Source organism: Meira miltonrushii (genome assembly GCF_003144205.1).
Source record: "Meira miltonrushii strain MCA 3882 unplaced genomic scaffold FA14scaffold_3, whole genome shotgun sequence".
NCBI lineage: Eukaryota > Fungi > Basidiomycota > Exobasidiomycetes > Exobasidiales > Brachybasidiaceae > Meira > Meira miltonrushii.
In genome coordinates this window covers 1,039,396-1,052,799 of record NW_020289945.1, presented here as the reverse complement: position 1 = coordinate 1,052,799, position 13,404 = coordinate 1,039,396, and the positions used below count along the sequence as shown (strand labels likewise).

At 43.3% G+C, this 13,404-nt stretch overlaps 6 protein-coding genes across 6 annotated transcripts; 3 read left to right on the top strand and 3 right to left on the bottom strand.

The window, feature by feature from the left end:
• Positions 1 to 1,023: 1,023 nt before the first annotated feature.
• Positions 1,024 to 2,577, top strand: FA14DRAFT_124372 (uncharacterized protein; the record flags this gene model as incomplete). Its single annotated transcript, XM_025496639.1, has 1 exon — positions 1,024 to 2,577. One exon carries the CDS (start codon positions 1,024 to 1,026, stop codon positions 2,575 to 2,577), a length of 1,554 nt encoding a protein of 517 aa, XP_025353879.1.
• A 78-nt stretch (positions 2,578 to 2,655) lies between these two features.
• On the bottom strand, positions 2,656 to 4,836 carry FA14DRAFT_164966 (uncharacterized protein; the record flags this gene model as incomplete). The annotated part of the gene is made up of 3 exons (XM_025499922.1): positions 2,656 to 2,996; positions 3,066 to 4,721; positions 4,791 to 4,836. The coding sequence occupies 3 exons, from the start codon at positions 4,834 to 4,836 to the stop codon at positions 2,656 to 2,658; spliced, it is 2,043 nt and encodes a 680-aa protein (XP_025353878.1).
• A 233-nt stretch (positions 4,837 to 5,069) lies between these two features.
• On the top strand, positions 5,070 to 6,725 carry FA14DRAFT_180215 (anthranilate synthase component; the record flags this gene model as incomplete). Its single annotated transcript, XM_025500988.1, has 2 exons — positions 5,070 to 5,087; positions 5,145 to 6,725. The coding sequence occupies 2 exons, from the start codon at positions 5,070 to 5,072 to the stop codon at positions 6,723 to 6,725; spliced, it is 1,599 nt and encodes a 532-aa protein (XP_025353877.1).
• A 122-nt stretch (positions 6,726 to 6,847) lies between these two features.
• FA14DRAFT_123471 (uncharacterized protein) lies at positions 6,848 to 8,524 on the bottom strand (the record flags this gene model as incomplete). The annotated part of the gene is made up of 1 exon (XM_025496574.1): positions 6,848 to 8,524. The coding sequence occupies one exon, from the start codon at positions 8,522 to 8,524 to the stop codon at positions 6,848 to 6,850; it is 1,677 nt and encodes a 558-aa protein (XP_025353876.1).
• A 564-nt stretch (positions 8,525 to 9,088) lies between these two features.
• On the top strand, positions 9,089 to 10,288 carry FA14DRAFT_161354 (WLM-domain-containing protein). The gene has a single exon (XM_025499078.1). It carries the CDS (start codon positions 9,147 to 9,149, stop codon positions 10,212 to 10,214), a length of 1,068 nt encoding a protein of 355 aa, XP_025353875.1. The 5' UTR covers positions 9,089 to 9,146; the 3' UTR covers positions 10,215 to 10,288.
• Positions 10,239 to 12,253, bottom strand: FA14DRAFT_161353 (putative HXT5-hexose transporter). Its single transcript, XM_025499077.1, has one exon. The coding sequence runs from the start codon at positions 12,074 to 12,076 to the stop codon at positions 10,406 to 10,408; it is 1,671 nt and encodes a 556-aa protein (XP_025353874.1). The 5' UTR covers positions 12,077 to 12,253; the 3' UTR covers positions 10,239 to 10,405.
• Between the last annotated feature and the right edge of the window lie 1,151 nt (positions 12,254 to 13,404).

Genomic DNA, 13,404 nt, shown 5'->3' with positions numbered 1-13,404 from the left:
ACACCAGAGCAACAGAAATCACATGCTGCAAAAGCTCGAGAAAGATACAATAATTTAAGCCAAGAAGAAAAAAAGAAACGGTTTGACCAAATTGCTGCAGCAAAAAGAAAACGAGTTAAAGCTGAAGGAAAAGTCGAAACAAGACCCAAAAAAGCAAAACACTCAGACACATTGCAATACGCAAATCCACATCATCATAAATGGTATATAAGCCTGAACGAAGATAGATTAAAAGAAGAAAGAGAAAAAAGAAAAATATATGCACGAAAATGGAGAGAAAACATGACACCTGCTCAACGTTTAAAACATCATGAAGATAAAATTCGATGGCAAAGACGCAAACGTGAAAAGGCCCGAATAGGAGCAAAGAAAGAGACAAAGGGAATTGATCCCGCGGAAGGAGAAGGCGCCAAGAGGAGATAACGATCCCCACACATAGAGGAGAGTCCCCTTTTGTAATAATGAGATTAGTGTATAGGATAGAATCCCGCGTAGAAGCACGCACACACGTCAATCATTGCTTCCCGCTGCTTATCTCTCTCCTTTGCTCCTCCTTTGAATGGATTGTGTGATTTATGGATGCATTTTAGCGTACTTTAAAGCTTGTTTGTTTGTTAAGGTGAAATGACTCAAACGTGGGGGGAGAAGAAGATGATGATTTGAAATTGCAGCCACATGGAACATGCAGAACATTATGCCAAAGAATACATCCCTTTCTCCACTTCCATCTTCCCCATCCCACATTTCAAGATGAGGTCCAACATCCTTTTCAACTTTGTGGCCTTGGCTACTCTGTTGATGATTGCTAACGTTCATTCTATGCAATCAACGCCTCGTCTCATACCCGGCTATGAGAAGTTTAAAGCACAACAACAACAACAACAACAAAAACAACAAGCAAAGCAAGTTGATGGGAAAGAATACTCCTCTACTTCACCTTCAATTCGCGGAAGCAGAAGAGCACATGAACAACTCTCTTTGCAATCCTTAAACACTCCAAGACCAGATGCAGAAATGGACACAATGGCTAAATATCCCGATATCAAACTTGCTAATCTCACACAACCATTGGATCATTTTGGACATTCAACCAATCTCACATTTCAACAACGTTATTGGTACTCTCTACGCCATTACAAGCCTAATTCTGGTAAACCAACTCCGATCTACGTGCTAGATTCTGGAGAAGTGGACGGATCATCAAGACTTTCTTATTTGGATCATGGTATCTTGGATATTCTTGCAAATGCAACAAACGGAATTGGAGTTGTTTTGGAACATCGTTATTATGGAAAAAGTTATCCTCCTCGTAAAGCGTTTGGAAATGGAACGGTTTGGGGTGTTGATCAATTGCGTTGGCTTACAACCAAACAAGCACTAGAGGATAATGCACAATTTGTTCAAAATATGACATTTGAAGGTGTACAAGAAGATGCAAGTCATTTCCAAGCACCAAATACACCTGTCATCTCGTACGGTGGCTCTTATCCCGGAGCAAAGAGTGCCTTTGTTCGACTTTTATACCCTGATTTAATCTTTGGCAGTTTGGCTTCAAGTGCAGTCGTGACTGCGATTGAACAATTTCCTGATTATTTCTACCCAATCGCTGCTGGTGCTCAACAAGATTGTACACAAGCCATTCAAGCATCAGTCGGATGGATCGATACCATCCTTGCACCTGAACCTCAAAAGGGACAACATCAACCTAAACGTGATGCCAGCAAAACTCATGAATTGTTGGACTTATTCGGATTGGCAGATCTGAAAGATCCAGCTGATTTCGCAAACGTGTTGACAATCCCATTGGGAAGCTTCCAGTCTCTCAACTGGGATCCTTCTGTTACATCATCCGATTTTGCTGACTTTTGTACAGCTTTGGTAGGAGAGCCATCAGGACCTATCGAACCTGCTCCCCAACGCAGAGCAGATTCTCTAGATGCACCGAAAGTTGTACAAAATTTGGCAAAGTTCGTCAAAGAACAATACGTTCAACCGTGTACATCGGCCAATGCAACCGTTCAAGAATGTTTTGGCTCATCTAATTGGACTTCTTACACAAATGCGACCCATTTGACCGATTCAATTTCTTGGACTTTTCAATTTTGCACTCAATGGGGTTATTTGATGACCTCACCACCTTATGTCAAAAAGTCAAACAGTCCTTACGATTTCACACCTTCAGGACCAAAATTGATTTCCAGTTTGATTGACTTGGATTATACCTCGGAAGTATGCAAGAAAGGATTCTTGCCTGGCGCTCATTACACCGTACCTGATCATCCACAAACGGAACAGGTTAACAAATACGGAAATTTCACAATCGATGTTGACCGTTTGGCTTTCATTGATGGTCAATACGACCCTTGGCGTCCTGCAACCGTTCATTCAGATCAATTTGCATATGGAGGAAATCGTATCGATACTCTCGATCGTCCGTTCAAATTGATCCCAGATTGCTGGCATCATTGTGATGAAAATGGAAACAAAACTTATGAACCGCCAAGAGTGCATAAGATTCATTCACAAGAAGTTCAATTCGTTGAACATTGGTTGACCCAATGGAAGGACAAGGAATGATTGCAGCAATAAATACACATTCTGCTTATATTATACAGACAATTTAATGAGATTATAATACAAATGTTTCCCTTCCACTTATCCGACATTGAGTGTCAATTCATCTTGATCAGCTAAGTTCCAATATGCTAACGTTTGACGTAATGTAGTTGGCTTATTACCTTGTACACGTAGCTTCAAACGACTTGCTCCAATCTTCCCGCCGAGTGTTTCGGATTGCAATCTATCACGAATATTGGCGATCGTACTTTGCATCGGCAAAGAGTGCAGAGTGATACGGCTACCATCACAAACGCTCGAAATTGCTTGTGCGTTCGGTAATTGGATCACTAAGCTGATCGGATGAGGATGATATTGCATCCATTGTTCTTCAGGGTGCAACCCTCCATCAGTCCTCTTCTCAAGGTTGTACTGAGGTACTTGATCGTAAGGATTGCGATCGTAATGAGTTTGCTGCATCATTTGGCCTTGTGGATAATGTTGCTGACCGTATTGAGCTGCATGATACCCATTCTGCTGCATCGGATTGGAAGAGGCCAAGGGCACGGTGGAAGGTTGTGATTGAATCGTTGCACTATCTTGCATATGAATAGGCGATGCAAATTGGGCGGGTTGTTGATCGTACGCTTGCGGTCCCAGATAATTCTTTGGCTGATCAGTCTTGAAGCGTTTCTGAATTTGCTGCATCTCCGATTGCAAAGCGTCAGGTCGGTTGAATTCTGCACGGGTATCCACTCTACTGGCCGCATGACCATCCCAAACAATACTCTCTCTTTCCTTTCGTTTTCGTGCTTCGTCTTGTTCTCGTCTCCTCTGTGCTTCTTCTTCCATCTCTCCACCAAAGATGTCCGTTCGATTACCTGCAAATTGTCTGAGAGATCTACTGGGATCCGCACCTTCCGTCAATGCATTGTGTTGTGCTCGCTTACTTTCCAATTCCCTTCTTTGTTCTCTGAACCTTGGATCCAGTAGCTCATATCTGACATGCTCATCCATTCCATCAATCGGTACACGCTCTCCACAAACTGGACAGCTGGTTGTCTGTGAGTTGCCAGCTGCCGCAGCTTTTCGTTCGGCCAATGTTTTTGGCTGATAATCTCTTCGAATCTTCATTGATCCTGATGATGAAGTCGAAGAGGTGACTTGTTCTGTTCTCTTGCCAATATCTTCAGCTGGTCTAGCTGCTGGTTCTTGTGTGGCCACGTCCACGTCTTCCTCTTCTGCTTGCCCTTCCATGATCATTGCTGCCATACGTTTCTGTGCGATACTCATTGTCTTGACTTCACGCAATGACATCGGAGGAGGTAAGTCCGAATGCTCATCAGACTCGGTCAACTCTACAGTTGCTGCAACAACAAAATCTTGCCAATCAATCTCATTGAACGCCGCTCTTTCTTTTTCCTCTTCATCTTCAGCCACTTTCCTTCTTGCCTTTTCCCATTTCTCCCATTCTGCACGCTTACGAATTCCCTCCAAGATGTGTGGTCGTGCACCCCCTCTACCCATTCCAAGCATAGGTGTTGCACCTTCTATTGGTTCTTCGTTGCCAAAAGCACCCATCCGTATCTGCTTGCTCATCTCGGGAAGTGGTTCCATTACCATTTGATATTGCTCCACAAGTCGATTGAAAAATCCAAAAAGCGAGTGGGACGGTCTAAGGAATTCAAACTGATATGATCTCCCTTCCCGTTGTTGAAGTGTGGATGCAAACGCTCTACCTTTCTTGGCTACAAATAATGCTGTAAGCTTTACGATGTCCAAATCCAAAGCGGTAATGTTTGGCATATCAGCAGAGAATTTGAATGATTCAGGTTCGATGGGCTGCTCTTCTTCAGCTGTTGCTTGTTCTGCCGGTCGGCCAGTGATCGCATCTGCATTATCGCCTCTCGAATCTGTATTGACATTGGCCAAAGGACCTGTTCCACTCCGCAAAGCTTCTAGCTTTGCTTGATAATACGCATGATATGGATCCTCTTCGTTCAAGAATGCTAATCGATTATTGCCTGTATTTTCATCACGAATCTTGCTTTCAAATTGAATTCCATTTTTGGCAACAAATGATGCTGTTTTATCGACAGCGTTCCTTAATTCTGGTGGTGGATAGATTAATCCTCCAGTATAAAATCGATCTTTAGTCGATTGTTCTGTGATTTCATCCACATCTTCCACCCTAGCTGCTTTGCTTTTACTTGGTCCGGCAATCGCATCTTCACTCTCTACCGCATTCTTTGGTGCTGGTAAGTTCAAAGCAGGTGCCATGACTGCATCCCAGAACTTCAGCAAGAGTGTGATGATGGTGAATAAGTAACACGACATTTTCTCACGTGTGACATAAGCAACTCAAAAAATATCAAGACTCCATTTAAGCGTGGGCTGGCTTGTTAATTTTTTTGGGCTAATTTCACTTCTTCGGCTGCGAGTCATGGAAGATTAGGGTCCGGACATAACGTAGCCTCATTTTTCACTCCTTTTCATCACAACAGCTATACAAGATGACGATCGAAGAACCGGTATGTAGACAATGTTGACATCTGTAGAACTAAAAGCTGACCTATTTCCTCGCTCAGGTCATTTCACCCTCTCTGGAAGAGGTAACAAAGCTCTTGCTGGGATCAGAAAATGGTCAAGCAAAAGGGAACATGGTTCCGGTATATATGAGCATGCCAGCAGATCTCATCACACCCGTCGTCGCATATTTACGCTTATCTGATGGCGCATCTGAAAAGAAGAGGAGTTTCTTATGCGAAAGCGTGGAGACTGGACAGAAGATTGGAAGGTATAGCTTCATTGGAGCAGATCCATTCAAAACCGTTCGAACGGGTCCAGGATACGAAGTAGAAGGAGATCCTTTACTCTCGGTCGAAAAAGAACTTTCTCCTTTCAGGTATATTTCATTACCTGATTTGCCAAAGTTCACCGGAGGTGCGATGGGCTATATTGCTTACGACTGTGTCCAATACTTTGAACCACGTACAGCACGACCTGACCTAAAGGACAACATCAAAATACCCGAAAGTGTGTTCATGTATTGCAACTCGATTGTGATCTTTGACCATATCTTTCAATCGATCAAATTCGTCTCTCACGTTCATCTACCCGACGCATCATCCGATAACAATGGCGCCTCTGCCTCTCACACGCCCGAGACAATCGCAAAGTTGTACAAAGAAGCTGCATTGAACGTTCAAAAGATCAGTGATATTGTTCTTGGGAGTGACAAAATCCCACTGCCTATCCAACCTGCCGTACAGGCATCTCAAGAGGCGGTCTCTAACGTTGGTAAATCAGGATATGAAGGCTTTGTCACCTCTCTACGTAAGAATATCGTACAAGGTGATATCATTCAAGCTGTTCCATCCCAAAGACTTGAACGCAAAACTGCTTTGCATCCTTTCAACGTATATCGTCATTTACGTCAAATCAACCCTAGTCCATATATGTTTTATTTGGATACTGGTGATGCTCAATTGGTTGGAGCAAGTCCGGAAACGTTGTGCAAGATTGAAGATAACAAAGTTGCCGTTCATGCGATTGCAGGAACGGTCAAACGTGGTAAGACGCCAGCAGAAGATGAAGAAATGGCAAATCAATTGGCAAATTCAACAAAAGACAGTGCTGAACATGTGATGTTGGTGGATCTGGCAAGGAATGATATTAGCCGAGTATGTGATCCACATACGACTGAAGTGGAAACATTTATGCGAGTGGAAAAGTTCAGCCATGTGATTCACTTGACAAGCAGAATTACGGGAATGTTGCGAAAGGGGAAATCAAGATTTGATGCTTTGCGTTCCATCTTTCCTGCTGGAACAGTATCTGGTGCTCCAAAGATTCGAGCGATCGAATTGATTTCCGATTTGGAAAAAGAGAAAAGAGGTGTTTATGCCGGTGCTGTTGGTCATATCGACTTTGACTCAAAAGAGATGGACGTGTGCATCGCCATTCGTACAATGACATTCAAAAAGGATGATAGCAAGGATGCCAAAGAGGGAGATCGAATTGTGTACTTGCAAGCAGGAGGTGGAATTGTTTACGATAGTGTAGAAGAGGAAGAATACATTGAAACGATCAACAAGCTCGGCGCTAATGTTCGCTGTCTTGATCAAGCGGAGGAGTACTGGCGCAAGCAACAACAGAGGAGTGGGTGACTTAATCTCATGACATACGATCATGTACATATACCTCTAATTCCTGTCAATAGACAAGCTCTAAAAATTGTTGCACTGGTATAATTTTGAGTGGATGTGCTATCCTGTGATTTATAAATACATCAAGCATGCGAGCATTCCGCGGAAGTTTCTTGTAACGATTTCAACCCTTCACTAACAGCCGACTTGAGAGAGAGGATAGTCTCCAATCCCACCACAAATTCATCATGAAGTTCTTTGCGTAGGGTTGTATCCCTTTCTCGCACAAGTGTCAATTGCATCCTTGCTTCTTGAAGACGTGCTTCGGCTTGGTCTAAAGCCATGCGACCTGATTGATCGATCTGAGCGATCGCCAAGCCGTTCTTCGCCTCCAATTCAGCCTGAATGCGATTTTCCTCTTTACTGGCAGCATTTGCCATTTCATTTTGTTCACGTATACTTTTCAAACGCATCTCCAGCTTATCCATCGATTCTCGCTTCTCTTCGACTTCTTCCAACAAAAGATCGTACGACTCTTGATCCTTAAGCTTCGTTCCAGTCAGGTCGCGATATTGACGTGCAAATCTGTCTCGCTTTTCTGTGATTTTGCGTTTCACGTCTTGTCGGAAATCCAATCCTTTTGGTAAAAGTGTAGATGTATTGCTAGCTGCCATTTCGAAATCGTATACTGTTCGTCCATCTTGCAATGTGAACGGGAACATATCGATCTCACGACATTGATCGGATAATGTCTTCAAATCATCTTCTACACGTGCTTGACGATTGCTCAATGAGATCTCTGTATGTCCATTTGTCGAAGATCGATCGTGCAACTTTGTCATAATATCATCCACTTGTTTCAACAAAGCTTCACGTTCACGAGACATTGTCTCAAAGTCATCAGCAGAAACATCTTGAGCATCCACCTCTCTGCGCAATCGATCACGCTCTTCTGTACGTTGATGAATCTGTTCTGAATGCATCGCGCTATCCGCTTTGAGCTTTTCGACGACATTGTTGTACTGTTGAATTCGAGGCAAAAGGACTGCATCACGATATTCGATGAACTTTTTCACGTCACTTTCCAATACAGCCTTTTCCTTTTTCTCCACCTCTAAGGGTGAATCATTTTCCTTCAAATCTTTCAGCTTCTCCTCCAAATCCAACAGCTCTTCTTTCATCCGATCCAGCTCCTCCTTTGTCCTTGCTGACTTTTCCTCGAATATTTGTTCAAGCTTTGCTTCTTCTTCCGGGTATTCATCTTTGCTGTCCCAGAATTGCTCATAACATCTCCATAGATATGGGAAATAATGACAGAAATCTTCATCTTCCGCGCTTACAGGTCGTTCAAGTGGTCCCCCATGATATCTTGTGGTGACAGTTTCCAGCGAGCTTTCGATACAGACTAGCCAATGAAGCATTCCACAAATCGGAGGCCAATTGTGTATACTGCCTGGCGCAGCTAGCTTTGTCTTTGATAGATCGGTGATGAGAGGGTATTTGATATCATTTAAAAGCTGTAGAATCTCTTCAACTTCTTTCTTGGGTTCGGCACTGAACGTATATCGCAGATCGACACACTGGTGATACAAATGCCGAAAAGCGCTCATCACCAGTGCTTGTGAAGGCATATGGAATTCGCCACTATACTTGGCTGGAAAGGCGAAACCGGTTTGAACGAGAAAATCTTGAATTTCCATTTCCATTCGTGCCAGGTATGATTTGTCTTCACGAACAGGTCTAGGATCAACGACTTGCATGGAAGCCTTGCCATTCATTCCTCCCATCCCTGCTCTAGGTGCTAATGATACCCTTCCCATCGATTTACGACCATTAGGAGTGGGTGCAATACTCGCCCTACCGGCTGTTGCATGTGGTGGTGGAGGCGCCATACTTTGTCTGCTGCTCTCTCCTCTTCGTAGTGATTGTTGATGATGTGGCGTATTACTGACAGAGTGAGAGCCCCAGCCATCCATTTCCATTCCTCCAACGGATGAAGCTGCCATACTCGGCCTAGAGAAACCACGAACAGATTGTCCTAATCCTGCATCCCTACTCGGTTGAATGACTGAATGTCTGGGGATCATTGATTGTCGTGATCCACTTTTCACAACATTCTTTGCGACAGAATGTGGTGTATGACCACTATTCATATCCATATTTCCCAGCATAGAGCGTGATCGCCCGCCGTCAAAGGCCATTTTGGTGTTGGAGTAATGATGGTGATAGGCAAGATGGCGCGTAATGCAACACTCGCGGAAAATGGCACTGCCCTTAGACGCGTCGTTGCGAGACAAAACACGTGAGTGAGTGTTGATCTTTTTTCTGTTGCATTAGCCCTTCCGCCTTTATGTAACAGAGCGCTTCTGTTAATTACGTACCACCATTCAATCATTCAGGACATACAATGACAACACCATAGAAACCATCATATAAGTAAAAATGCCGGTGAGGGGGAGGGGAGCATTCCCAAAGCCTTCGGCCGTACATCGAGAAGAAGGAAGTGGCAGTGGAGGCGGGGTGATTGTGGAATATCGTGCATTGAAAAAGCTCCAAAACAGTTCAGAAGCATTGAATATTTTACGTAGAATCGGAGCTTCTGTTCGACCGATCATGATCAAACATGGATGGCGACTTCCTCTGCTAGTCGAAATGTATCCTAAACAAGATAATCTTTTGGGCCTAAACGTAAATCGAGGCAAAAAGATCGCTTTAAGGTTACGTAGACCGTACAATGATTTGGACTTCATCGATGAAGAATCAATCACTGAAACGATGTTACACGAATTAGCCCACAATCTACGTGGACCTCATGATGAAATCTTTTTTCAACATTTGGAGACACTTACGCAGGAATTCTATGATTTACGTGCGAACAGACCCTTGCCTGGTCTGGGATTCATGTCAGCCGGACAGAAATTGGGCGGGAGCGGACTAATCAGTGCTGCCGATTCCGCTCAAAGAAGACGAAATATTTCTCAAATCATCGGAAGTGGGTCAAATAGGGTCGGCGGTTCTGCTATCGCGGATCTATCACCTAGAGAAGCTGCTGCTGCTGCCGCTCATCGCCGAAAGGTGATTTCGATGGGTTGTCCAAGCAGCAATTTAGCAAGCACGCAAGAGGCAAACGAAGAGCAGGAACAACAAGAGCTACTGCATGGCGTTGAAGTGATCACCATTGGGGATGATGATGAAGAGGATGATGACGATGACTTTGAAATCATCGAAAATGGACAGACACAAAAGGAGGAAGATAGCGATGATGAAATCGTAGTCACAGCGGTAAAGAGACCAAAAAAGGAAGAAAGTTCAACTGCAATGCAATCCGGCAGTTGGAACTGTCAGACGTGTACACTGCTTAACGATCGTTATGCCGAGACATGTGCCGCTTGCGAGTCTGTGAGGCCTGGAGTTGATTGCTGGGTTTGTCGATCCTGTCAGCATCGTATGATTGGCACATATGCTGCATTTTGGTGTTGTACTCAATGTCAAACGGTCAAAGTTGCTTAATTATATCCAAATCACACTGTATCATATTTTATAGTTCGAACAAATGCATTTTTAAGTACGCCAATAAAGGCTAAAAGGTATTACTAGGATTTGTGATTAGGGATCAGTGAATTGCAAGGTGCAATCTGGCAAAGATGATAATTCTACAGAGGCCATAAGATTGAAAAAAAAACAGAGAAAGAGCACACATTTTAAGCTGTTTCAATCTTGGTTTCGGGATGTTTGCGAACGTTATCACGTTCTTCGCCCGTGACTGGGTCGGGCTTAGCCTTCCATGTACCGTCTTCGCGGTTATCGGGAATATGTGCAATATCATCGGCATCTTTCTCTGATTTCTTGATATCATCACGGGTTGAGTAACCTTCGGGAACCCATTTAGCACTACTCCATGCCTTGACGTTAGGATCACTGTACATTTGATCAACGCCTTCGAGAGTAAGATCAGCAGTTTCATAGACGAAAAAGTATGCAATGATCATATTGAGGAAATTTGCACCGGCAAAGACGAAACCGTATTCGAAATGAATAGAATCAGCGATTGGTCGAGAGAAATAGGCGATGAGGAAGTTCCAAATCCAATTGGACAAAGTTGCGATACTTGCTTGCTTGGCACGAGTACGACGGCTGAAAGATTCACCACAGAACAACCAAATACCTGGAGCCCAAGTACTGGCATATCCTAAAATGAAGAAACAGGCTGAAATAATCAACAATTGACCGATAGGTGTCGAAGTAACAGTACCGTCCGGATTGCCTCCCAACGTTCCTGCCAAGCCGAAAACCAAAAGCCAGACGACCATCCAAGCTGCTCCAATAATGAGAGGAACTCTACGACCGAATCTCTCCAAGAGATACAGACCTAGGAACGTGCAAACAAAGTTAACCGCGCCTAAGATGATCTGGGTAACGAAAGGATCTTGCAAGTTGACGGCTGAGAAGATGGTCGCTCCAAAGTAGAAGAAGTAGTTTGCACCGGTTAATTGTTGACCTGCTTGTAAGGCGATACCCAACAAGGTACGGTATAAGACACGGTTTGGTTTCTTGAAGCATTCCAACCAACTTCCAGCTCCAAGTTTGATATCTTGTTCGTAATTTGAGATCAATTCTGAATATTCAGCTTCGACCCATGGGTTTGAATCTTCGCGCTTCGCGCCACGGACGATGGCAACGCTACGGTATGCTTCGTCATTCTTACCGTGTGCAACCAACCAACGAGGTGATTCGGGTGCAAACAAGATACCGATACCTAGAATAGTAGCAAATGGAATACCCAAAGCGACAGGAATACGCCATGAGCCGGAGTTGTCCAATTCACGAGTACCGATATTGATGCAGTTGGACACCAAGATACCGAAAGTGATGAATAATTGATAAGTACCAACCATAGCACCACGAATTTGACGAGGTAAAGTTTCTGATTGATAAAGAGGAACGGCAGCACTGAGAGCACCAACACCCAAACCGGTGATTAAACGTCCAATACCAACTTGATACCATGCATTGAAAGAAGTAACTTGAATGATAACACCGATATCGAAAACGATAACTTCGACAAACATTGCATATCTACGACCCAATTTATCAGCCAAAAGAGCACCAACAAGAGCACCAAATGCCGTACCAATTGAAAGCATACTAACGATCAAACCGATCAACCATTTATTGAAAGACATTGTTGCGCCTGCAACTGATCCATCCGGTGGTTCAGTACCAAATCTGCTAACGAAATCAGCCATTTCTTGAATACCGGAAATTTGACCGGTATCATAACCGAACAAGAAACCACCCATACTTGCCAATAAGGCAACAGCGATGGCTGACCAACCGATTGGAGCACCACGAACGTTGAACGTGACTGCCATTGTTTAAAAGATGAAAGGAATATATAAAAAGAAAGCCACTTCTTGAGGAGATGGTGGGGTAAAGGAGAAAGTTGAAGAGGGTATGCAGATGATATTTTATAAATACAGCAAAGGTTGAGTAGCGGACGATGAAATCCGTTGTGTTTTCTCAATGTAGGGGCGCAAGATCAGGCGGCGTTCAGGTACACAGGAAAGCAATGATCTACCGAATTGATTCATGAAATATAATTCATTTTTTACACAACTCTAGTGGGGCTATAATTCATCCGAGGAATAATTTTACCTATCAAATCCACAATTCCCCAACTGGGGCCCTTGCGGGGAGATATTCATCAATTATTTTTATTTAAAATTGACCGCGGATGTTTATTTGCCAAGCTAAAAAGAACTAAAAGTGATGACATCGTCTGAGTAAATACACAAAAAAAGGAGTGGAGGAATTATTTCGCCGTTAATGTGCAATGTAAGTGCTTCTCTCTACTCCCTTTCGGCAAAATACGCGTGAGAATTTGCACTAACCCAAGAGCATCTCGCGTAATTGATGAAACAATCGAACAATCTCTCTCTCTCTGTATGCAGTTTATCTACCTCCTACATGCGGACACGGAGGGAGGGAAGGCAAAATGCGCGTCATCGAAAGCGGAAAAATATTAAAAATAAAAAAGGAGGAAAAAGACGCCGATATTTTTAGCATTTTTTTTGGCTTGAAATCCTCCCGAGAATCCTACCGGTTGTAATCAATCCCCCCCATCAAGCGAGACAGTGCTGAGCTCATTGTATAAATTTCTCGCTTATTATGTACACACCCAACATAAAAAACAGGTCTTACATCCGCAAAACCACAAGGTTGAAGAACAATCGGCAAACTTACTAAACATCGGATCTTCTTCGGCTTATTGTTTTATTCGGATCATCATTTGCCGTTCATACCGTCTTGGCAAAACGCTCTCGGCCGTATGCAGGTACTTAACGGTTTCAGGAACACTTCCTTAGCTTCAAGAAGAAGAAGAGAAATACATGTATATTTGTTTTTGTCAAAAGCTGCCTTCTACACCGTAGAGTCAGGAATGAAAGAATGTATGTATGTAAGCTTACGAAAAACAGAAGTGCTGCTTCCCTTGACAAAGGTGACGTATGAGAAAGAGATTAGAGGAGAAAAGGTGGATAAAGTACCAAAGTGGGGGAGAGAAAAAATTGATGTGATGAGAATACAGATCTCTGAATAGAGAGAGCCCTTGAATTGCTGGTTCCGATGCCATTTCGAATAAATGTGAAAAGATTCCCTTTTATGTACTTGGTTTTTATTGTGATTTTTTGTTTTTTTTTTC

Coding starts and splice junctions, on each gene's coding strand:
- FA14DRAFT_161354 (XM_025499078.1), top strand. CDS start 9,147: ATGCCGGTGAGGGGGAGGGGAGCATTCCCAAAGCCTTCGGCCGTACAT.
- FA14DRAFT_161353 (XM_025499077.1), bottom strand. CDS start 12,076: ATGGCAGTCACGTTCAACGTTCGTGGTGCTCCAATCGGTTGGTCAGCC.